The sequence below is a fragment of the Gallus gallus genome, chromosome 4 (genome assembly GCF_016699485.2).
Source record: "Gallus gallus isolate bGalGal1 chromosome 4, bGalGal1.mat.broiler.GRCg7b, whole genome shotgun sequence".
In the NCBI taxonomy this organism is placed as follows: Eukaryota; Metazoa; Chordata; class Aves; order Galliformes; family Phasianidae; genus Gallus; species Gallus gallus.
Window position 1 is genome coordinate 18169347 of NC_052535.1, and position 25854 is coordinate 18195200.

The 25854-nt window shown below is 39.1% G+C and overlaps 1 protein-coding gene across 1 annotated transcript in view; it reads right to left on the reverse strand.

The window, feature by feature from the left end:
• Positions 1–25854, reverse strand: part of AFF2 (AF4/FMR2 family member 2) — a 335698-nt gene that overhangs the window by 36091 nt on the left and 273753 nt on the right. The window contains exons 13-15 of the mRNA XM_046941145.1: positions 5661–5823; positions 4147–5166; positions 1956–2077 (exon numbers count right to left, since the gene is read on the reverse strand). Coding sequence (XP_046797101.1) covers positions 1956–2077; positions 4147–5166; positions 5661–5823 — 1305 coding nt within the window. The remainder of the gene's footprint in view (positions 1–1955; positions 2078–4146; positions 5167–5660; positions 5824–25854) is intronic.

Sequence of the window (25854 nt, forward strand, 5' to 3'; positions counted from 1 at the left end):
ATTTTACTTCAGAGATCACGGTCTTTCGGTCAAAACATTTCTGAATCTATAAAAGAGCCCAGTGAGAGTCTCTGAAGTCTGCCTTTGTGTACTTGGTTTGTTGGCACAGAGAGAATGTTCATTAGAAGAGACCTACAGTTCTTCCCAAGAGAGAGAATCCACCATGACATGTTGTACCTTCATGGATGAAAATCATTGTCCGCTCTAGCTAAATCATCCTTATTTCTAAAAATCCTTGTGTAGAGAGCTCTGAATGAAAATGTAGGACTCTGGGAGCAAGGAAGGTTTAAACTGCAAAGCTTTTCTTTCAGCCTTTCACCACTGAAGTGTTATTTTCCCCCGTGCCTTTGAACAGTGCATAGTTTTAGCCTCTCCTTTCTTCTGCCTCCCCTTAAAATTCTGCTTAATCCCATGGATTGTCCTGATTGTTTAAAAACAACCTGGGGCTCTCCAGAAATTTGTTGTCATGCAGTTCAGTCAGCTCCCTAATCTTTTGGGAAATATGTTGATCTGTATTCAGAAGCACATCAGAGGGAGTTGGAGACTTGAATTATCAAATAATATTGCATTTGTTTTAAATGAACTCAAAAGACACTAATAATAAGCATTGCCCGATCCAGGTCTCTGCAGCTGAAGTCAGAACATTTTGTTTCAAAACTTGAGGCAGATGAGAGGAAAAGGTAGCATATAGAAGTAACTACTGATGAACACTAGCAAACAGAAATAACTACCTACGGAAACAATTATATTTTTACAGAGAATACCAAAGGCTAGAAAGATCCGAGGAATCAAATTAATGATCTGGAAAACAAGCTCAAATTAAGAAACATCAGGTTGGGGGTAGACCCTTTGCACTTGCTGAAGACAAGAATCCAAAGATTTTTTAAATGAATTGTGGAGGTGCTGGGGATCCTTATTCTCTCTGCAATATATCTCTACTTGTATTTCTAGCAATCACAGTCAGGCAACACCCATCATGATGTTTAGCAAATGTGCATCTTTATTACAGATCACACTGTTACTTTCAAATCATCTGCCTTTTCCAGACTCCCGACTCTGATGTTTTCAGTGGTACAATGAGGGGATGGTGAGAGACTGAAGTTTGTCTGTAATTACACCAGTATAAACAAAAATTATGCTCAACCTTCTTTATGGGATTTAAAATCTGTGCATTGTCTCATAAATGATTTTTGAACTTTATCAAAATTTAGATATGAAAACAGTCAAATTGTTTTCAGAAGCACACTGTGCATTTGATTCTTTGCTTGTCCTACTGGGAAGCAGAAAGCAATGCCTCATCTCAAAAGAAAAAAAGCACAAAATTGATGACAGAAGAGTTCTTTGGTTATTTATAGAATGTTAATCTTCTGATTACTATAATCAGAATCATTATTTATGTGGTGCCTGTTTGGTGAAACATTCCAGCCATCTTTCAAAGACACTGAAAGGCACAAATGACTTGATTATGTCTGCTGAAACACAAGGCACGTGTCTGAATCATTTAGAGTCTCACCCCTGGCATTTCTGTATACAAAATTATAGAATAAGAGCCACTGAAATGAATGGCAAAGTCATTATTTTATTCAAGAAAACTGAGAATAATCTCTTAAGAAAGCAATTCAAAAATTTTCTAGTCAATCAAATAGAGCCCATTCTGCCTCTTCTGTGGTGAAGGATGATGGAGGCAACAATGAACCTTTAAAGAATGTGGCTCTGTGGTTGTGTGGAATGCAATATGGTGAAAGAAGAGTAACCCCGGACTGTGGTGGGACTCTTAATTTCCTGTGGCCCATGAGAAGGCTGACTGAATCTCATGCAAAATCACATGTACCCTCTTTCTATGAGATGGGAATAGCAACACCACTTATACTCGCCCATTTGGCTCTACAGCGAAGACATTTGTTGAATAATACTGTGAAATCCCTCCTGAATGTTATGAGAGAAAAAGAACTTACTCTTTAGTGCTGGTTAATCTGTGGTTTGGTATTGGAGAGATACAAGGTGGGAGCAAGCACGAAGCTGAAGGGTCCTCCAGGCGCTGCTTCTTGGTTTCAACAAAGGTTTCCAGGTTTTCCGACTGTTGTAACAAAAAATGTGTAACTTGAAAAATCAAGCATCTATGCACATTACAAGCTGCTCGGGAATCTCAGTATATTTTTTTTTACTGTAGCAGCAGTTGAAACACTGGCCTAAGAGAAGTCACCTGAAATCAGGGCTAACCATGCTCCAAACACATGACAAGTTATATAACCAGTGACATAGCCAGTTAATTAGGAGCAAAATACCACATATGCCATAGTTATCTTCTTCAGTGCACTGGAATTTAATTAATAATTCAGATGGACTGACTTGATAGCACCAAATCTTACTCAAGTACGTAGCTTTTATTCATTTACTTAATGGAAGTCCAAGGGTAAACTTCCTTGAGTAAGTATTTCTCTCAGGACTTAAAGACTACAGGACTGAGCTCTAAGGAGGCAGTCATTAACAGCAATAGCAGGTGTGAAATTTGCTCTGAAAGATTCCCTGGTGCATGACTTCTGTGCCTGAACCAGGATGATACAAGCAAAGCTGATTATTGCTCTATCCCTGGAACCTTCATAACATCCTTCAAGCCTGCTAGTAGACAGCTAAAATAAATCTTCTAATAGCATGATTCAGAATCCAAGTCTGGCTCTTCCTACTCTGTTTTAACTGTAATTTGTAATTTGTTTGCTTCCTCTTGGGTAGAGATGAACAATCATTAAGAAGCTGAACAGGCTGTTTCAGAGTGTAGCTTATGTTTGTGCCATCCCAGAGTGAGATACCCTACAATGCTCCTTTGTGATTCATAATTCCAGCTAATGCAATTCTGTGGTTCCATTTTATTTGTTTTCCCTGGGAGCACTGAGTTTAGTTGCCAGTACCATTCTTGTTTTAGCCATCATACTGACACTCTACCATGACCTAGCAAGAACTCTTCTTTCTGTTTAATTAATATACACCCTATTGGACATACATATAAACACTGACATTTATACATTCCTTTTCTCTTTATTCTTTTCTCCTTCCTTCTTACCTCTCTGCCTTTTGTGTACAGCTAGAATATACATGGAATAAAAACCTGCTGAGTTTGCTTGTGATTTTCTTTCTACTTAATTCAAAAGGGAAGGAGCCAGTGCAGTGACTCACGCAGGCAGGGGGCAGACCCCATGTCTGCCTCGCATTGTCTGTGTCTTTCACATATTAACTCTCTTGTATGGCTGGATGGCTCAAATTCAGTATTTCAATGCCGTTCAGAAGTCCACTGGAACAGACAGCTGAAGTCACATTCATAATAATTTAGAAAATCTGGGGTATAAAACATATGCAATGATAACTTCTCACAAGGAGACCAGAACGCAGACATTTTACTTGGAAAAAAAAATACTACAAAAATTAATTTGTGATATACAACTCCCATTTCTTCTCTGAGAATACATTTAGTTTGAAGAGCACTGTCGTATCCTACAAGATAGTATACCCTTGGGCATAGGTAACATAAACACATGGTAAAACATGAAGCCTTAAGTCAAAACATTTGCTTTTCCAGGTAGCTGCATACACAGAGCAGCTAGTTAAGCAAATTACGTCTGTGAATCACATTCATTTGTGTAACAAAAAGATATAATGACTAAATTCACCACGAGCACAAGTAAGCACCATTTCATAGACTTTAATGAAGTTATGCTTGTTTAAGCCAGTGGTGAAAATGCATTAATTCTGCCACCAATAAAAACTTGCCTTCCAAACAGAAGTCACATTTTCTGAATATGGATGAGCCCTTAGCACTTGTCATGGGAGTCCTTCTGCAGATTGCAGAACACTGCAAATTAGCATGCAAAGAGCAAACACAGTGAAAAAGATGGTACAATAAATCTAAAAAGAACACAAACCAACTTTGTTCATTGATTTTGAAAGGTGGTGTCCATTTTCTTTTCTACCGATTTCCTATGCTAATTTGTAATGTACTGGTAAATGTTTGTCTTCTGCAAAAATAATAAAGCCTTAGTGGTATCATGTGTCCTTAAAGCCCTGCTGCAGGTCAGTGAGGAGTCAGTGATTGCTGTCCTGACCTCAAGGATGCACAGAAATAGTATTTTCTTCTGAATGATGAAAATTACTTACCTTGTGTTTCCTCTTGGATTTTGCAGATGTTTTTTCAGCTGCTGGGGTAGGGGACTCTCGAGATGGTCGTCTGTGTTTCACATTTGCCTCTCTTGGTTCAGTTTTCACAGATATGGTCTCAAAAGGCTCCTGTCCAGGTATTCTAGAGAGTAAACTAAGGTCTATTTTCACCCAAAGAGATTTGAGTTCTTCATATTCTCTCAGTGGGGACAGAAGTTCATTTTGTACAATTGGGATAGGAGAAAAGAGCTGCTCCTCCAAGTCATTGCTAGTCTGGTCGATGGATGTGTTGCTGCCATTGCTAGTTAAGCTACTTACACTGAGGATGTTACTGCCAGGGTCCTTCACTTTGATGCTGTTGGCTGGTCCACTACAAGCTGGCAATATCTTAGCCTGCAGGCTCTCCTCCTGATCTGTATTTGAGTCAGAAGTAGATGAATCAGTTTCAATAAATTCTCGGGACTTGGGGACAATTTTGCTGGGGCCTCTGTACTTTTTCTTCTCCGAAGTGAGACCTGTGCTTGTTCGAGGTTCCTTCCTTGGGGCAGTCTTGCCAACTGCTGCTTTAGTTCGAACCTTTGGCTGCTCGGGGGGTTCCTGTGTGTCTTTTTCTTTGGGAGTGTTGCTGGTATTATTTGGTTTGGGCCAGTTATACTCTTCTACACTGGAAGTCCTTTCTACCTTTTTGGGTTGCTTTTTCCCAGTAGTCCTTTGTGCAGTTGGCTCATTATGAGCTGGCGACTTCTGCTTGGAGCTTTTTGCCTCTGGAGTTTTCTGGGCAACCCGTGGTTTGGCTTTCTCTCGGATGGGACTGAGGATCGCCTGGTCTTTGGAATCAGCTGGGGGCAGGCTGTTGCTGAGCTTCCCTTTGTTTTGCCCTTCAGCCTGCTGGCTGTTCTGTGGCTGGGAGCTGGTCTCACTGTGAGGCTCATTTTGATTGCTGATGATGGTCTTGTTGTGGGGGTTCACTTTATTTAGCCACTTATCCAGCTGCCATTTGTTTGTTGAGGGAGGTTCAGGCTGCAGTGTGAAGAACAAGGAGCAAGTCTCAGACAGAAGCAAAGCTTTTCCCTTTAAGTGAGGATGTTTTTAATGCATCTTTTTATTTCAGTCAACTAGTGGTGACTGCTAGTTTTATGGGAGCGTTTATGGAGTATTTATGGTTAATTAGGCTTCCTTATCTGGTTTACAATGTGGCCCTGGAGAAATTTAATACAACTAAAAAGTTTAGCTGGTCCCTGAAGATACAGTTTTGTCACACTGCCTTTCCTTAGCCCCAGCTGAATACTGTGTCAATAAAATCTTCTCTAGCTACTGGCAGAAATCTAAATATTTCTTTAAAGCAATTCAAATGTAGGCCAGAAGGACTCTTCCAAAAGCTAGAATGAGTATGTGGGTCATACAAGTAAAACTGTAAAGGGAGAAAAAAAGGCAACAGCATCAAACTGCATAGAGCTCTGACATTTTCCACCCTCCAAGCTCCTGCGAGGGAGGTGCTATGAGCATGGCCATACCTCTGGCGTGGCACTGCGTGATTCCTCATTGCAGTCGCTGTCACTGGAGCTGCTCTCACTGTCGGAGTCAGACTCAGAGCTGCTCTCGGACTCACTGGAGCTCCCAGAGCCACCACTGGAATGGGCTAAGCCAGCTGCATGTGCCACCGACACCGGCAGGCCGCTGTGGGGAGAAGATCCCCTCTGGTTAGTATACTGCTTGTTGAGCAGAATTTAAAGTCTTGGATTGAGGGAGGCACCCAAAGAACACTGCTAACACTGACTGTCCTCAGCATCAGCTCCTACTCTCTCAGTGCAGACCCAATGGACTTTCCAGCAGGCATGTCTCCATATAGGCTGGCTTTATGCTCCACACGGAACACTGATAGTGGTGTTAATCACATCATGGTCATCATCACCACCCTCAAGTGAGAAACACTTCAGTATTGCAAACTTCAGCCTATTAGCCCAATAATTGCAAAAACTAATAATTACACTTAAATAATTTATTAATGAAATCATGCTTTCCACATTTTTTGCTGGTTCGTTTATAATTTATGATCAAGGAAAGGACACCAGGCAACTAATATTGGACAGAGCATTTTAAAAATTAATTTTAATGAATATTTTTGCATAGTGTATAAAAACTACCTACTTTGACAACTCTCCAGGGAGTGCCCAAGAATTTTTTATGTACATCTGTTTTTTTTTCTCTCAGAAGAAAGATTGCTTTATGATAATTCCATGAGAAAATGGTGTTCATACTGAAAGTAAGTCTCTGTGAAATCTATTTTTTCTGTGTGTTCAACTGTCCTCCAAGATTTATTTATTAGCAGTGCACTGTGTCTCATTGTTTTTCCTCAGCATTTATTTCTATACTTAGAGGCTGGAGGACCCCAGTTTTTAGAGCTACAGAAATTTTCCAGTCTGAGTCTTTATACACTCACCTTTAACTTATTTTATTTCATTTTGCCAGTGATAACTGTAAGGTTTTATGTCTCTTCAGCTGATCTATACAGAGACTTTCGATGATTGATTTTAAAATTGTGAAGCTGGCAAAGCAAAGTGTTTGAAAATTGACACCATTTGCTAGTATTCTTATGGATATTCAATACCTCACTTTAATATATCATCTGCTGTGTGTTTCCCATATTGAGTGATCCATGAAAGCCCTGAAGTTATAACACTTTTTCCCTTCATTTCTATCTATCTGCTTTTCTACTGTTCTCTGAGAAGGATTCACATAAACTAGGCACATGCACTCCTTCACCTTTCAAGCTGAGATGCTATGCGAATCAAGATGCCCTCTTAAGTAATACCATAAGCAAGAAAATGGAAGCTGGAAAAGCAAGAAAGAACTGAAGTTTGATCCTGCTCCACTACAGTCTTCTGAAGTATTGCCACTGGCTTCTGTGACAATAATATATGGTCTTTAATCTTCTTCTTCTTCAGCTAAGCTACTTTCTCTCTCTCTTCTTGTTGGTAAAGTGATCCCTTGCACTGCGGTTGCTAACATAACCATCTCTTTGAGCATTGCAAGGACCCCGCAGTGCCCACTGACAAAACAGCTTGGTGCTTCAGGGTGCATTAATGAAACAAAATTACTCACTTGGGTAATTGCAACAGATCACTAACTTAGTTGCTCTGTAAGCGCATATACATGTACTTATCTTTTTTTAGAGGCTCTTCACTCAACTGAGTCTGAAGATATAATTGCCAAATTTCAATGGGATGTAACAGCTAAATCTGAGGAACATGGGCATTTCCAAGAGTAATATGTATAATTAAACATTAATAAATTAAAAAAAAAGTCTTAAAATTTATATTTTATTTCAACTTTTAGAAACCATTTCAGCACTTTTTTTTTTTTTTTTAAAAAACCTCTCCCATTCAGTGAAGCACAAGAAAATGTAGGGAAGGCATTTATTTATTTATTTATTTATTTATTTATTTATTTATTTATTTCCAGTAAACAGAACAGTGGAGTGAAGTTGGGTGTGTTTGTGGGGGGAGTTTCACTTTCAATATCTATCTTGTAATTTTGGTCTTAGATTTTCTATTTTGAAAACACTGAAAGTAGATGAAAACTGAGTTTTCCTATTTTATTTCAATTGTCTGCAAGAAGGAGTAAAAATAATAGGAAAAAATATTCAAGGATTTTTAAACTGATAGGAATATGCTTCACTTCTATTCTGAAATACCAGAATGGAACACCAACCTTAAAACATGCCATTCACTGTTATCAGAACAAAGAATTTTGTTTCAGCCACCTGCAGAGATTTAATGCACCTCTGTAGCAGGGCACATAAACCCGCACCAGCCTCTTGTGATGACAAATCACCTTTTCTGGGAGTAGTTTTGCAACACAACCTCCCCCATACACAGGCATGTATGTAGGTCTGCTCATTCCTAGTTGTGCAGACATGCCTAAAAAAAATCCTCTTTTGTCAATGCCTGCAAATTTGCTCGCATTAATACCACTGATTTAAAGAACATCACATCTTAGAATGGATCAAAGAAGCAAAAAGCAGTTCCTCAGCAGCTAAGGCCCAGACCTTTTCTGACTTTAATTACAACCTACATCTTTTAGCATTCTGGAAGAGAACTGACATTATAGCTGAAATGTGCTTACAGAAAACACCAGGAGTTGTACTGCAGGAGATTGTGCTGTCTGACGAAGAGCTGAAAGGGCAAGACTGAAATCATGGGAATAGATGGCAGCTCCAGCCAGGCCTTATTTTCTCTTTCTCTGCACACTAGTGTCAGAAAAAGTTATCATATGCCAAGGATTACTGAGTAACATAGCTCTGCAAGGAACCAGACAGACTCAAAATATTATTCCAAGCACAATGAGGTCATATTTGTCTTTCCTCTGGGATAATAAAATTATTCCGGGGCTACATCAGGCGGCTTCAAGCTGAAGACATTATTGTTGATCAACATTTTTAAGCAGAAGCATTCACTTTTTGTCATGTAGTTTGTGTTGGGAATAACACTGTATGCATGACAAAGCAACCAGACAATACCCCAAGAGCCTTTCCTAGCATCTCACAGCAATAAAGACAAAAAGCTCTTGTATACAGCTATTTGCAGAACAGAAGAAAATGTACAAAACTTTCACATAAATGCATGGAAAAAAACCATATCCTTGCTTCCAAGAAGAAAATGAATTTAGTGGAGAGAATTCTGTTTTGTTGTTGTTTGTTTGCTTTATCTTTTGGTTCAGAACAATTGCTTCCTTTGGACTCTTCCCAATCACTTCCTCAGCTTTAAAGTTACTATATCACATGCTTTAAAAGATGCTCTGATAGATTATGCAAAAGTGCATTCAAGCAGCTGTTATACAAATAAACTGGGCTTCTTCACAGAAGTATCAACTACATGAACTCAAGGCTGCCTCTGTAAAAGACTTTCAAAGCAAGCTTTGTTGTGTTGCTAAGAACCAGACAAGGAATGCCAGCCTGGACAAGGTTTAAAATGGATTTAAAGCATTTTATCATCAGACACAAGTCCTCAGAGTGACTAAAGGGGGCAGGAAACACTGGTATTTGAAACTCTTGAATTTTTATTTCCCAGCAGGAGATGAACACTCATATTGTTCCTCAGTGTTTGAGTGGACAATGTTTTTATTTCATTTGAACTGGAAAAAAATTAAAAAAATAAAAACAATGCTGCACAGTGGAACACAGTATTGTTTACAAGAAAGCCAGTTCATTATTATCACTTGAGATTGGAGACCTCTACTAAGGCCAGTGACCTGCTGTGCTGGGAGCTATGTAAATACACGATGAGACACAGTCCTTGGGCCAAAGAGCTTGCAATCCAAACACACAAAGTAAACATTAGAGGTATTATGATCCTCCCCATACTCAGTTCAGGCCTCACAAACTCCATGCATGGCCCCTCTGCAATAATGGTGACAGCAGTTTTGTTCCCTTTTGCATTTTGCACATTTTCCAGGCCCTGTGCTTGGCACTTCAGATGAATTCTGCAGTGCAGTCAGACACATTCTGCCCTGGTCAAGAGCTGTGACCATGACAGTCCTCCTTAGGAGAAAAAATACACATGTAACTCAGCAACGAGGCTCCCCATTCTTCAGACCAGCTGGGTCAGCAACTGCTTACCCCTCTCCAAAGTCACTTGTCCTGTGCTACGAAGATGGGAGATGCTGGAATGAAACCCACTGCAGGTAGAAGGAGAACCAAAACTCCATCCTTTGCAAAGGTCACTGTGATAACATCTCTAGCTGCCTGCTAATAAGCACTTCAGGTTGCCTCCTTGCTATGAGGTAATGAAGCAGAAAGAACAGACTTACACATCTGAAATTAATTTGGAAGGAAACTCATCTGCAGCACTCCCACTTATTTTCCTTCTTCTGCTCTTGCAGCACAAGATAATTCTCCTGACAGCATGATGGCACACAGTCTGGGTACAAAGCATGAGATGAGAAATGTCTTGGAGGGGACAAACACCAACATCACCAGTACCTGACAGCATTTTTCAGCACGTTTGAGATCAATCTTGAACTACATATAGAGCAGCTGAGACTTGCAGGTATGTGACATTTGTCAAAAGCAGGCAGTGGAGCCAGCAGCTGATGGTTCATAGTGGGGAATTGCATCAAGCTCTCAGGCACACCAGTAGTCTTTCACTCACTGTGGTGGACTGCTACAGTTTGATTTGCCTAAATTTAAATGTTTCCCTTCAGCTTTTCTGGTTGTATTTATTTACTTTTTGTTTCTTTGGTTTGGTTGGTTTTGACTCAAGAGATCTTCTTCCAGAGATAGTGAAAGCAGATCTGGTATGTGTCTGGATTACTACGTTGCCTAGAGAAGACCCAACATACACCTTACACTTTGTTACAGTTCTCATCAGTACTATTTTATTTTCTACGCATCATTTACTTTAATGGTGTAATAAATTGCTTATGAGATTAGATGTGGTAGTTAGAATAAAAATAATTTTAAATACTAAGGCTCATTAACCTCCAGTAGGAAAAATAATAAACAATTTACCCTGTAAATATGTATGTTTAAAAAAAAAAAAAAGTCGTGAAAATAATTCTGACTAGTGCAGTAAAACTTGTCAAGGAAGAAAAATTCCCTAACAAATCCTTAGATATTTACCCGAACTTTTCATCAATTAGTTTCAGTCACGCTAATTGCTGTGAAGAGGATTTGGCAAATTGAAGGTGTCATCCAGCAATAGCTTTATTCATTCCAACCAATAATAATGAATTAGCTTCTTGTTCTTTTGCTCTACCCAAAAACCAAAATATAAACTTTGAGAAAGCAGAGCACCACTGGGTAGTGGGAAAATGTAGATGGAAACTGACCAGTAAGTCCACAGTGTATCAATGCTAGCAATGTATTTGTACCAAAAATCAGTACTCTACAAAGGTTGCTTTACTGCACTGGTCTATTTTTATGGAAAATGCAACCAATGATACCTGTAAAAGGGAAGGTCTATTCTGAAAATGTGACTACAGACTCAACAGGCTTGTTGATCTTCCTATTAAGGCAATGGATTGGAATTTGCATGAATTTTACTGCAACCAAGAAGTATTTCTGAGCATCAGTCCCTGCTGAGAAGAGACACTATGTTGCCTATCCTCAATCTGACTTGTCAATTTTAATGCCTATACTCTTCAGAACAAAGACTGATTGCACAGGGCACTGGGAAGCAGGCACCCAGTTCTGCACACTCTCCATAATCCAGCAGAGCACTGTGGCATTCACTCATGGGGAGATATGGTGCTCTCCCACTCACTACACTGTATTCTGAGAAAAGACAGGGAGGAACAAACTAGCTGCATCTTTTCAGAAGCTGGCCCGATCTCTCTTCCAGAGCCCATTCCTATAGAAAAACAGAATGAACGTGAGGGGCATTGCTCAGAATTACTAGGCTAGCTGAATTCCCTGTAAACATAAAAAAAAAAAAAAAAAAAAAAAAAAAAGGGTGCTTCATTATTCTAACAGATAATAATAAAACAGAACCTAGTTGATTAATATTTAGTGTCAGAATTTAATACCATAACTGTTCAATAACAAAGTTTTATTTCTTACACTGTTTTCAGGAAGTAATATTCTCTTCTAATTTGAAAAGGAGCTGCCATTGCTTTATAACAATTTGTTCATATCTATATCTTCAAAAGTATATATGACTGCTATTAGGTTGCTTTTTAAAGAAAAGGATCACTCTGAATGAGTTGTTCACTGCCTCTCTATTGGTTAGTGTTAAATTATTTATCATCAGGCTGGTAGGATTCAAATCTAAACTTTCAAAGACTGGGCTGACACAGGAACTGAAAACCTGTATCAAGTCCTTATGAAATATTAATCACCACCCAGGTCAATGAAATGAAATAAGGTGTGGAAATTGTTACTTCAGCTAACATTAGCACGCATAGTAAGATATCACTTAAGATGGCTCTCTCATGTCAAAATACACAGAGAGCAAAAACCCCTACTGTACGTGATTCTGGATGTGGCAGCTGATCTGGTGGTATCAGTCCTGAGCACTGTAGAGCAAATATGAGTTCTGATTTATTTTGAGGGGGAGGGTAATTTACAAGAAGTTGTATGTAGAAAACCACAATCTCATTTTACTATGTTCAAAAGTAACTGTTTTAATCAAAGACTGTTTATAATAAGGTTGATAGAGTTATCAAAACAGACCTTTTTCTGTACACATATAACCCTTCTATACTTTCAGCTTTAAGGACCATAAAAAAGGATAGTAAAGATGAAAGAAATAAAAAGAATGACAGAACTCACTCCTCTGAGCCACAATCTATGTCAAAGCAGAACTAAAGTGATTGACAGCTTGCATTAGTAATGAATAGAGTGGGGAAAAGCTGCCAAGAATCTGTAACAAGGACAAAGCCTTCCAATAAAGAATTACATTAGTCACAAATCCTAGGTGGAACTGTGTATATACTTCAGCGGTGTGACTTAAACCATGGTACTGTTTCTACTGTCTTATTGTAATCTTCTTCCTGGTTTTCCTTCTGGGTTACAGTAAATTCTTACTCCTCACTACATCTGTGAAGAACAGGTGTAACATATCAAACTGCCTGTGAAATTACAAAAAACAATCAGCAGATGAGGAGGAATTTTAATGGCACATTCCTGATGGTACACAAAATAAACTTTCTGAACTACTGATATGGTAATCGCTCTCCTTTCAATTTTTCAGCATTCTTACACACACTGACATGGAAGGGAAGGGGATTTTGCATATTAAAAGCAATACTGTATCCATGATTTGTGCATACGTCAGCCTACTCACCTCAGAGATTGGAAACAATCTTGTCAGCATGATATTATTCAGAGAATGAGATGTATGCAGACTTTCTGATGTACAATATTTTAGTGAGTGGATTAATGTGTCAGAGTCTTATTGCACCGTGCCATGATGTTCTACTATTTGTTTGGCATGTGGAACAACAAGAATGCTCTGTCACCAAAGGGTCTCGTTTGCAGGGAGAAAATCAGAAAGGCAAAAACCCAGCTTGAACTCAACCTGGCCACTGGGGTAAAAAGGAACAAGAAATTATTTTACAAGTACATCAACAGTAAGAGGAAGACCAGGGAGAATCTCCATTCTTTACTGAATGAGAAGGACATCAGGAAGTACTACTCTGAAAGAGTGGTCAGGCACTGGAATGAGCTGCCAAGGGAGGTGGTGGAGTCACTGACCCTGGAGGTGTTCAAGGAATGTTTGGATGTTGTGTTGAGGGACATGGTTTAGTGAGAAGTATTGGTGATGGGTGGATGGTAGGACTGGGTGATCCTGTGGGTCTTTTCCAACCTTTGTGATTCTATGATTCTATGTAAATGGGACCATTTTATTATGTGAATACTGCCTCTCTGAATCCAGCTATATGAGCATTGATAGGAGGGCTACTGCAAAGGTAATGCCTCCTATGTTATGATGTTGGCCTGCGAGGTCAGAGGTGGATATTGGTGGGATGCTAGTAGAGGCTGAACATCCCCACCAATATCCCATTACACTGTGTGGCTGTGCGACAGTTGGCAGCAGAGGGACAATCTGACAGAATGGTGTCTGACATGGAAGTGCATGAGGAGCAAAGGTGTGTCAGTGAGTTCCTCCATGCAGTAAAAATGGCATCCATTGACATTCATGGATGCTTGCTGTACACTGATGGAGATTGAATAGTGGATGTGAGCACAGTGAGGCTGAGTGGTACATTTTAGCAGTGGCGACAGTGACAGTGGTCACCTTTGCTGGTGCAGATGTTTACAAGTATGGTATGCAGGTTCCTGTTCATCACTGATGATCATGCAAAGCTAACGCAGAACTAACAGTGGTGGTTATGTTGAAAAATAGTGTTTTGTAGCTGAGATTTTTCTCTGTCAAAAAGTGTTATTGTTCTCTTTGTATCTGCTGCAGTTTCCATGGAAAGAAATAGGAGGCATTACTTTCTGAATTACTGACGTACATAGAAACTTACTTATTTTCCATAAAGAAAATGTAGAAAACTACATTTTTCAGTACACTTGTACATCATCTCTGAAAGTTAATGGATACTGATTTATAATCTGATTTTAACATACATTTGTACTTAAGTGAGTCGCTTATTAGCACTTCTGCTTTACTTATTTCATCAGAAAGTCCATGTGTGGTCATGATAAAAAAAATGTCCAATACTTTGATCTTAAAGCAAAGTACTGGCTTTTTTTTCTCAATCATGCATGGCAGAAACTTGGAAAAATGACATTGCAAATTAACTACATGATTCAGTTCTAGTTCAGTTCTAACTGAAAACGGAATTCAGCCTACAGGGCCCTGTGGGACCAGTAACTGGGAGCTATGACACCAAAATGTACTGGTGCAGATAGATCCACATGAAATCTCGAAATCCCCAGTGTCTCTAGTTTCAACTGCTATTTGAGAGGAAAGCTCATTTTACTATACCAAGCAACCAAGCAGTCAGAAAACATAAGAAAGGATTTTTTTTCCTTTCCACATGTAAGACAACACCTCTGAGCTTGAAATGGTGCCAAAAAACATATCTTGATTTTCCACAGCTTTACAGCACACACAGTCATTCACACCTGTGTGCTATGTACGAGTGGCATGAGGTCAGCTCAGGGAACTGCCTGGGAATTTGCTCTCTGGATGAATCCCTTGGGAGCGGTGCAGCAGCATAACCAACTCTAGATCAGAGCAAAGAGGATGAACTGGGGTCATAAGTTTCTACAAGCCAGCAAAGGGGAACAGTCTGGTGCACTCAAAGACACCTCTGTTTAGAAAGGGCTCAACATGGCTAATCTCAGGAATGTGGGGGTAACAAGAAATGTAAAAAAGAAAGAAAAAGTAAAAAAGAAAAAAAAAAGGCAGAGATGAAAACTGAGCCCAATCAAAACATAATATTTAATTAAATGAGCTTCAGCTGCCCACAGACTGGTAGCAATCTGCATGCCTTATACACTGTACAAAGCATGAATCACCAGGACATGTGCTGTGGCTTGTTGGCTTGTACTCAAATGAGTAAGACATGAACAATCCATCGATGTTGAGATGACTACTGCACTGTTGTAAAGATAGCACTGTGGTTAAAGCCCTGCTTTGAGACTCCAACAAGCTCATTAAATTCTGCATCTCTCTGGGATTTCATGGGCAAAACAAATTCTTGATGCTCCTTTCCAGGTGTTATTAATAGAGATAGCATTGTGAGCATATCCAAGCATATTTCATCAGAGCTGAGTTGTAGGATAACAGACACTAAGAAAACCCACAAGCAGAAAGTTTCACTGCTACTCCCATAAAAAGGAATCATTGTTATTAATATAGGGCAATTACTCTGAAATACTTTTGGAGGAAGTATTCCTAAATATACATGATGAATTTATGGTACACCATCAAAGCACATAATGGTTACAAAAATTCACACTACTCACTTTTTGAGCAAGCAGAAAATTTTTTAGGAGAATGTTAATAGAGATGAATGTTGAAACATGGGTGTCCTCCTTACACTTTATTTTAAAATGGAGTGAAAACCTCCCTTCAGAGTAGAAATATGAACTTTCTGGTTTTTAGCTCAGTATGAGCTCCTTTTGCCAGTTACATCATACACTGCTTTATTTATTTTAAAACAAAACATAAAACATTGAATCTATTTAGGATTAAACCTTGTCTTGAAGGATCTTATGTTAGAACAGAGCTAAATCTTTAAGCAGCATCCACAGCTAATTATGACATACATAAGCATTAAGAAAAAAAGGTGCTTCTTTGAGTGATAAATGGACCTGCAGATTCTTCACAGCATTCACTATAAATCACAGAAGACCATTAATAAACAGTCAAAAAAGAATGACAGTTACTACAAGTATCTGTTCTCATACTTTGCCTAACAACATCAGTGTCATGTTTAAAACTGACATCTTAAATCTTCTACATGAAAACCCTTTAAGACAAAAGGCTCAGCTATTTTAAACATTTTCTATGCTTTTTATTTTGAATGACAGCCAAAGAGAACAGAGAATTTTTAATTCTTTAAACTTATCTGGCTACAAATCTTGTCTTTTAGCCTTTCTCATCAAATACCAATGATTTTGCGGGCAAGCAGTTGACATTTCTTCCAGATGGAGCTGCTGGAGCTCAGCACCTTCAGAAAGGTGCTGTGTGAGAGTCAGGTCAAAACACTGCACAGGAAATGACTGCATTATCTGTGTGCCTGCTGAGGACAAGTCTGGAGTCAGTTTTGATTTAAACAGAAAAGACTAATCGGGACCACCGAAATAACAGTTGCATTGCTGGAAGCCTTCCAGAAGTGCTACTTTAGTACTTTATCCCTTTGGAACACTACCTGCTTTCTTAATCCAGGCCGAGAGGAACAGTGATGCAGGCAGAGCCAGTTACAATCTGACTTGGAATGGTCTGTAGACAACCATTGCACCTTGTCTATTTTTGCAACATGGACAAAATGACCTAGACCTTTAGAACTGGTTACATTATTTTTCATTGAAAACCTTCCAAGTAAGATGCTTTCATTCTGGATACATGTTCTGGAATTACAGGAAATTGATTTTTCATCATCATCATCTGTTTTCCTCAGACTGACGGCAGGTATTAGTAACCTGCTGGATGTTCCTGACAAGCAAAGGTCAGGAAAACCCAAGGCTCTCATGGGTACAGAGGTAAATAAGTAAAGGCCGATTTCTCTTGAACTTCCTATTGTTTTCAACTTGAAAATCATTCTTTTAGTAAGGTGCAAAAGCTTTCTTTACACATGTGCCCAGGCAGAGTCAATCTCCTAATGCCTGATGTAGCACAGTGGCTAATTGCCTGTTATACGAGACTTGAAACTCTCTTGCTTATTAACAGCAAAATGAGGAGTGAGGTGTCACTCTACCAGAAGGGAAGTGGATAAATACTGGCTTTTTTCTTTTCCACATTAGAATTAAATAACAGCAACAACTACATCAACAGAAAAATGCAACCCCCTCTAGTTTTGCCTTCAGTATTTGGGATACCATAGGCAATACAGTTTGATTAACAAAGGACAGTGCCCAAATGCCAACCTCCACAGAATAAGGGAGAACAAACAGTAAAACAGTCTGAGCAGAACTGATTGCTTCTGCAGCAGGTTTCCAAGACAAGTTCCACTAGTGCTTGCATCCCCTGCAAATGCTCAGGGAGAGACACAAACATGGCACAGGCCTGAAAGGCTCACACTGAACTTCAGTGCTGAGCTGGAAACTACCTGGTAATAATACTGCTTGGATGATCTCTCTGTCTTTGAAGAGCAAAATCTATGTGGCTAAGAGAGCCAAACTGTAAGTCCACAAAACTGCAAGCCTTCAAGACTCTGGAACAATTTACTATGTTAAGCAATGCTTTGTTTCCTCCTTTGCTTTCTAAACAAAAACAAAAACAAGAACAAAAACAAACAAACAAATCCCCCAAAATGTTCTTACAAGTAAGTTATGCAGAGGCTGCTGTGAAAAAACATGGTGTGGCAGCATGTTCCTCCCACCACGCTCAAGTTAGGCTGGATTCCTGCACCGATGGGAGTTTGACACAGGCTGAGTTTTGAAATCTGTACTTGCTAATTTTGAAGTGAAGAGGCTGTTATTTTTGAATCTGAATTCATGAAACATCACTTATCGTCCAGGTTACAGATGAACTCAGGATCTCACATTTGGCTCCAGAGTTTGGATAACTCATACTGCATATATGGGGTTTGGGTTCAAGCCCATCTTGAATATAAATTTAGAATGAAAGAAATGCATACCAATACTAGGCACATTATAATACATTGCCAGCTGTTTTCTTCTTACAAGATTGTTTCTGAGAAAGTAATGCTTTTTTTTTTTTTTTTTTAAAGTATGTGATGGAATATGTGAGTGATTACAAGCTGGTATCCCTGAGTTCAGTGTGAACCTGACCTCATTCTCAAGTTTAGGGTGCCTCTTGTTCATGACACATGCCTTCCTAGACCTCTCAGGCTATGTTCTTTATAAGTTTGTTGAAAAATGGGACAGTGTATTCAAAGCCTTTGTTTGTTTGTTAGTTTTTGTTTTCCCCTTGAAAAATATCTGTGTTCTATCTGTGTTTCAGTGACAGCCTGCTGCTCATTTTCCAAGGAAATTCATGCCAAAAATTCAGATAGCAGTTGACTCACTGGCTGGTATACACAGAGCTGGCCTTGTGGGTCGTGTTCCCAACTGAGTAATGGACTCACTGCATTATCCTTGGCAAGTCTTGCATTTTGGAATTTTCAAGCAAAAGCAAACAAAATCAACTTTTGTTTTGTGATTTCAGTATTTTCTAATGCTACAGTTTAGTCATTTTTGTTTATTAATTTGTTGTTCCGATGGTTTTTATGTGCTGCAATCCCAAATAGGTCTCTGTCTAGTATGATGTTCTATATAGATATGGGAAATGAAATGTAAGTCTGATATAATTACGGTTGTGTGCTATGCAAGACAATACTGTAAACACAATGACAGCCTGAAAAGCTGCTTAGCAAAATGATCTTAATATACAAGGCAGTGTGAAAATGTAAAAGGAATCTATAATGACAACAAAGATTAGCCATTTGCTCTCTAACCTTATTTACAGAAGCAATCAGAGGTATTCAGGTCGAGTTAATGATCCTGTCTTCAATTAATTCAATTGTCTACAAACAGCACTGATGCAGTTGTTGTCTCAGTCTGCCACATTCCCTCTCTGAGGGAATACATAAGATTCCATTAAAAGTGACAATAATAATGCATTTATTACTGAAATATTACTGTATTATAAATTCCTGATTTTAAATTATGCTCCATGCTTTAACAGAAATTCAGTTACTGAAATAATAAAAAAGACAGTGTATTTGCCAAGTGCTTGGACTATAATTTGGCTGCTTAGTTAACAGCAGTTGGCTCTTTTGCAATTTCTTGTTCATTGAGTATTTCTTTTGAAAAACACCAGAATTTTTCATACAAATTTCATGAACAAGTTGCAAAATGAAATTTTGAGCTTCTGAATCCAATTATGAAAGACATAACTAAATCTATTATTGAAAAATATTCTTGAAAGCCCTTCTTGCTGTTGTTCAGCTCTGTGTAGTAATTGAGGTAAGAAGGTGCTGTTCATTACGGGCCATTGTGCACCATCTGAATTCCGGGAACTGTAGAACTGAAATAGCTTCAACTCTGTTTGTGTGAATAACAAACAGGCATGATTTGGAGGTTGTTTGTACGAGCTTGCACATTGCTCTTCTGGGACTCCTAAGGCACCTGTTTACCTTTTTGAAGCCAAAACAATATCACTTATGTTCTGGCTATTCTTTCTACAATGACTTTGCAGGAGCAGCATATTTTCCCACTCTTCCTCCCTCAGACTGCTATTAACGGTTGAAATATGAACAAAAGAAACAAGGACATAACAATTATCTAATATACTGGGGACAACAATCTGTAGAGAAGTTCCTTTAGGCTTGATGAGATTCAGGCAGGCAATACCTGTTGAGAAAAGCAGGAACTGCTCATACTTAGTTTTGTTCCCTTTCTAAACCAGTTTTTCACAGTAGACAGTGAGGCATAAAATACAATTTCATTTATTTCCCAAGAACCAGTATGTATTCTTTCTTGGAGGCACGGCCATGGGCTAATGACTCACCCGCTGTCTTCAGATATTTTCTAAAAATATGAAACATGAGGAGATGCATGCACCTTGCATCCTGCTATATGAGTGCAAATGAAAAACTGCTGACAACTCTTCCTAGTGGCTCCTACAGGTGTCTGCAGCTATACGGCAATGCACACTTGGGTCCTAGCTCTTCAAGAGATCACAGACTCTCACCTCGGTGTATTTCATATTTCAATATATGCTGTCTTGACAGTATATTTCTGCTGTTGGTGATTATTTACCTTATACTTGTATTTGCTGATGTATTGCTGGTAGTTATCAGCAGAGGTGCTATTAAAACATCTGGGGATGGAGTGTGCATGTGTGAGAGCAGCAGCTAGGCAGCCCAAAGGAAGGAAACATGGAGGTAAAGTTCCTGCAGTCTCAGTGTTAAACTGGAAGACATTTTTTTTTTTTCCTGACAATGATTGCAGTGCAACTAGAGCTGCCACAATTCAAGCACATCTGAGAAAATATGGGGCTGATGGGAGATACTATCAGGCAACACTTTGCAGAGTTCAGCAAGCACAGGAACTCCTTAAGAAGGTAAAAGATTTGGATATGATTCAATATCTGCACTATGATTCCTCAAAACTTGCAGCAACAAACATTAGATGACTTATTATTTGAATTAACATTTGTCAAACGTCTGCAGTTATAGCTGCAGACTTTAGTGCCATCTGGAAGCCAAATTATGACTCAGGAAGGGGAAATAACTCCATACAACAAACCAACAATTAAAGAAGGTAACCACTTTCCTAAAGTCTTGGGATCTCAGTGGGCTGCTTGGTTCACATATTAGAAACTGGCTGATGACACTGGAGAGAACCATATTTACATAAGACTACAGACTTCTAAAGAGGGTTGAACTGGCAGTGAGGCATAAAGAAAACCCCCTATTCAGTGTCTGACTTCAGCTATTGACAGCAGACTTCTTTCAGCTAGGAAACCAGAAGGAATTTGAACAAAAGTGGGTATTTCCTTCCAGTTGTGGGACCACATACAGTAAGGAGGAGAAGAAGCAGCAGGAGAATGAGAAGGAAGCTGAGAACACTCACAGTCCAAAAATACTTCAGAAACTTTAGAGGAAGACATATTATCATGCCAAACTAAATGCTGAATGAAGTTCAACAGCAAAAACAACATATAAAAGGATGAGAAATAAGGAGTTTTGTTGGGTAAGGCAGAGACCAAAACTGTACCCATGCACAGCAATTTCGAGAGCAATCACAAAGCTACATTTGTATACAGGTACTGTTTTTAAGTGGGAATATGACATGTTTTAATACATGGGTGTTGATTATTTGGGGTTTTTGGCTTTTTCACTGGTGATCATAAAAGTATTATTTATATTCTGCAACCTGTACCTAAACAGTAAACCAAATTCCTATAAAAAGTTAAGTGCCATCACTGAGAAAAAATAGTTTTAAGTCTCTAAGACTGGGTACAGACTTGATTTTTGCTGCATTTTATTCAAGTTGTATATATACGCTTTTAATACACACTTGCACTTCTGTACAACAGTAAGAGAGAAACAAGAGAATAGTATTTGCTATGTCCATTCTTCAACTTAATAGCTTCTGCTCACATGAGGAGAAGATGCTCATCATCTGTGGGAATGACTTGGCCTCGGTTGGGACAGAGTTGATTTTCTGCATAGTATGTGGCTTTAGGAGAAAATGCTTTGGATCTGGGAGAAAAGCAACGTTGATAACACACCGGTGTTTTAGTTGTTGCTGAGCAGTGCTCTACAGAGTCAAGGATGTCTCAGTTTCTCAGACTCTTGCACTACTCTGCCAGTGGGGGCTGCGGGGCACAAGTTGCTGGGAGGGGACAGAACCAGGACAGCTAACCTAAACTAGCCGAAGTGATATTCCGTACCATGTAGCAACGTGTGAAAAAACTATAATACTGAAGAGAGTTGGCTGGGGGGAACGGCTAGTGCTTAGGAAGCTGCTGGGTATGTGACAGCAGGGGGTGAGCAATTACTTCGTGCATCATGTGCTTTGTATATGTGTATATATTATTACTATAATTGCTGTTATTTCTCTCTCTTCCTTTTCTATCTTAGTAAACAAGCTTTTTGTTTGTTTGTTTGTTTTTATTTTTTCCCCCTCAACCCATGAGTTCTACTCTTTTTTCTGATTCTCCCCCTCATCCCAGTGGAAAAGGAACAGCGAACGAAGGGCTGTGTGTTATTCAGCTGCTTGTCGGGTTAAACCACAACAGGGAGAAAAGCTGTTTAAGTGGGACAGTCAAGGTAATTTGCCACAGTCATTTCTTTCTTCCCAGAGAAACTGGCCACTGCATGAGGGCTAACAGACTTTGCCCTTCAAAAGGAGGTGTGAGCACTTGCTTTGTGTATGGGATACCTTTTCAGGTTTCCATACTGTGTCTCAAGCTTGTGACATGTTGCCATAGTCCTGAACTAGGCAAGATTCAGAATGCCAGATGTGGGAGTCATTAAACACAAAAGGGCATTATTTGCATCTGCAGCTTTAAGGGAAAGCGTAAGAGAGAAAAGACAAAATGAGAGCTGAAAGAAGTAACAGATGAAAGGGACAGCCAGACATAGTCTTTGATAGGATGGAAGAACTGGGAAGTCTCGGGAAGAGAGCTGGGGAGATACAAGAACAAGTGAGCAGCCACAGTCACAGAGAAAGAAGGGCTCTGTTGAACAATCTGCCATTTTTGTTAAGAATATGTATGAATGGCCTAGAGTTTGTGGACTGAAGATGGCCTTATGTTTCATAGAGCCCTGGACCACATGACTTTTGAGAGGTATTATAGATAGGTAATGCTATGGGGATCGTAAACATTTGGCTCACAAAAAGTTTTGGAAAGACTTACCTCTCAGTCCTCCTAAAGAGATCTAATAGATCGTTTTGTCATTTCTTACTCCTGCTGAAGACTCTCTTCTCCTCTGCAGTAGTTTAATTTTCTAAATGTCTCCTCTACACAACTGGAGAAAGCAAAGCCTCACTCTCTTGATCTTTATTGTTGGTATAGCTCTGTATATTTCTTCAGTTCAGCCATGGATGTTGCACAACTGTGTGATAAGTTATTCAACTGAAGGAACTGAAATATGGCCTCAGATGTTCAGACACAATGTGAGGAAGTTGACACTAGCAGCAGTACAGGCAGACATTTAGGCAGATTATAATTATTCAAGTAGCAATTTAGCTCAGTTACCAGAACTAATATTCTTAACTCAAATTCTTACGAGAAAGCAATGAAATAATTAATGACTGCGAATGCAAATGGATGAGACATTTGATTCATACCAAATCTGAAGCAGCACCTCTTATATAGCACAGTGGCCTCCATCACAACATAAGGTCACTGTTTCAAAGCTGGTGTGGGGAGAAGAGCTACCTAATTATCCCCCATACCACTTTCTGCAACACCCAAGTGACCTGGAATGTGTATCTATTCAAGCACTGATACAGGTCAGCCCTGCACTGCTTCTGAAGAAGGCTGGAGGAGAATAGCACAAGTGGGCGTGGCTGAGGGCCAACAGAGCATTTAGCTGTCATTATTCCTACAGCAGATTCACATGTACTGAAAAGTAGGCTTAATGAGGGAGCATTAATTTACATCCATCCATGAGAGCATTACAGGGCTCTAATGCTGACCAATGGCTCTAACAGGTTTTAATACTTGGATGCTCTGTGTGGACCACAAAAAGTTACAGACATGATAACATCCAATAAGCCCAATAAAAACGGACATCAGCTAAAGTGAGTTCCTGTATGTCAGATATTAAATATGACTAATGTTTGATAGTGTTCCACAGAAGATGCATGGGAGTCTCACTATTTCCTTATCATTACCGCAGAAAGAGAATGGCAAAGCACTGCAGGAATATAAATAATTTGAAAAGTCTCATAGACAATATTCTACTGTGCACCTCATTTGCACTTAAAAAAACCTGCCCTACAGACCTTATGTACTTTTAAGATTCATCTGAAAGATACATGAAGAAGTCTTCCAGTCAAAAATGTACATATTTAATGGAATTAGATCTCTAGGCAAGAAAATGTCAGAAGAAAAGGAGAAATATTAAAGTGAAGGCAAGGTGCTCCTTTCTAGTGCTTTCCTACTTTGATAAATATCTTCTGGGATGTCATTTACTAGAAAGTCATGATTTAACAAAAAGAAAATCTGCAGCATAAAATATACTCTCTTTATTGCTGAAGTAAGTTGCTATTTTCATATTTTCCCTCTGTATTCTGCTTTTGTCAGCCAGAGGCTGCTTTTATATAATCCCTATTGAAAATGCACTGCTAGTTGTGAAATATTCAATTGCAGAGCTCTTCTGATTACATGGCAAGGGGAGATCACAGGGATCTGTACTGCCGCAGTCCTTTCTCTGCCTTCCAGCTCACATGAGGGCAAACAAAATTAAAATAACAATAATAAAAAAAAGTAAAGAACCCTGATTGTGGTGTTCAGTAATCACCTTGGGCCCAATGGGCTTGAACAAAATGCTCTTTATTCAGTCTCAGTGGCTCCAGCTGTCTTTGCCGAACAGCAGTTGAGTATCTGCAGTGGCCTTCACCCCTCTGCTGCTGGCAAAATGAAAGCTCCTAAAGGTATCAATTCACATGCAGTCCTGCAGAGGCCCACAGCCTGGACCTGGCTGGCAGTTTGGGTAGGGGTACTGCAATCTACTTTAACTTATGTGAAGAATCTTGTGCTCCAGTGGTGATGCTAAGGTTGCACCACAAATCTTCCCAGAGCGGGACTTGAGAAGTGCAACCCTAACTAGCTCTTCCACAGAATGGGTACCAGAGGTATGAGAACCCACCCTCCACACCCCCTCCACCCCCCAAGGGATGACCTGACAAAAAAAAATCTCATTAAAATTGGCACTGCTACCAGCAAGAAAATTTCAAACTTCCCTCTAAAGCAATCCATTTCTGTTCAGAAAATTCAAATAAAATATTCTGAGTTACTATATCATCCACAATGAAATATTTTGTTTTATTAAATTGAATTAAGGTGTTTTACATAATAAGTTGAGCTCAGAGTGCAGTCTTTGCTGAGAGCTTTAAGTTGTCTGCATCCGGTCTATAAGGGATGAATCTTGTACAGCATAGTGCAAAGCCAATGGAACCTTTCAATCAATTTAATAAAAGTATGTTGCTTTCAAGACTGTCAAAATATTTTATTTGATTTGAGATAGTTATGAAAAAACACTGAATTCATACAGCTGAATTCATATGTTTCAATTTACTTTCTGTATTAAAAATGGCCAATTTTTCAGACTACACTTGAAATTTCCTAATTCTGCATGACCACTGACTCTGTTATTTCACATACTTTCACAAAAAGACAAAAGAGAATCTGCTAAGAGTTCTCAGCCCCTTCTCTACATCTAGATGTAGATTTGTGCTGCTGTAATTATAAAAGTGATTATTTTTCTGCATACTTACATGCCATCTAGGATGCATATATTACATGGATACCTGAACATATAGCATGATTCTTCTGTGCATGAAGTCTTCAATAAAATATCTTACGCCATGTGCATTCCCCACAACAATTAACTGACTCCAAAGCAAAAGCTTTAGTGCTTCTTGTTTCTACAAGGGCTTTTAAGATGCTAAATCTAGGCAACTGAGCCAGAAAGTTCTGAATTGTCCAAACAATACTACACAGATTTTGGCAAAGAAAAGGCAATCAGAGAAAATTAGGATTCTTACTTAAATGTCTTTTTTTTAGATCAGTGTACTCGATTTTACCAGAGCAGTTTCTCCAACTTACTGGAAGCAGAATGCTGCTGCAGTGGAATATAACCAGGGACATACATTTATATCTTGTTCAATGCCTGCACGTCTCCTCCACACATATTCCATACCAATCCACGTTTACACACATCTGCTTCCCACTGCATAAGGTGAATTCACCCTATAAATGCCAACACCGTATTACCTTGAGGATATTCCTTTCATTCCAAACGTTGTCTTTTTGTGTACCAGATGCTGAAGCAGCCACATCATCATCTGTATCACCCCCCCACTGCACTAAACTGATTGCACCTCAGAAAAGAACAGTTTCAGACTGT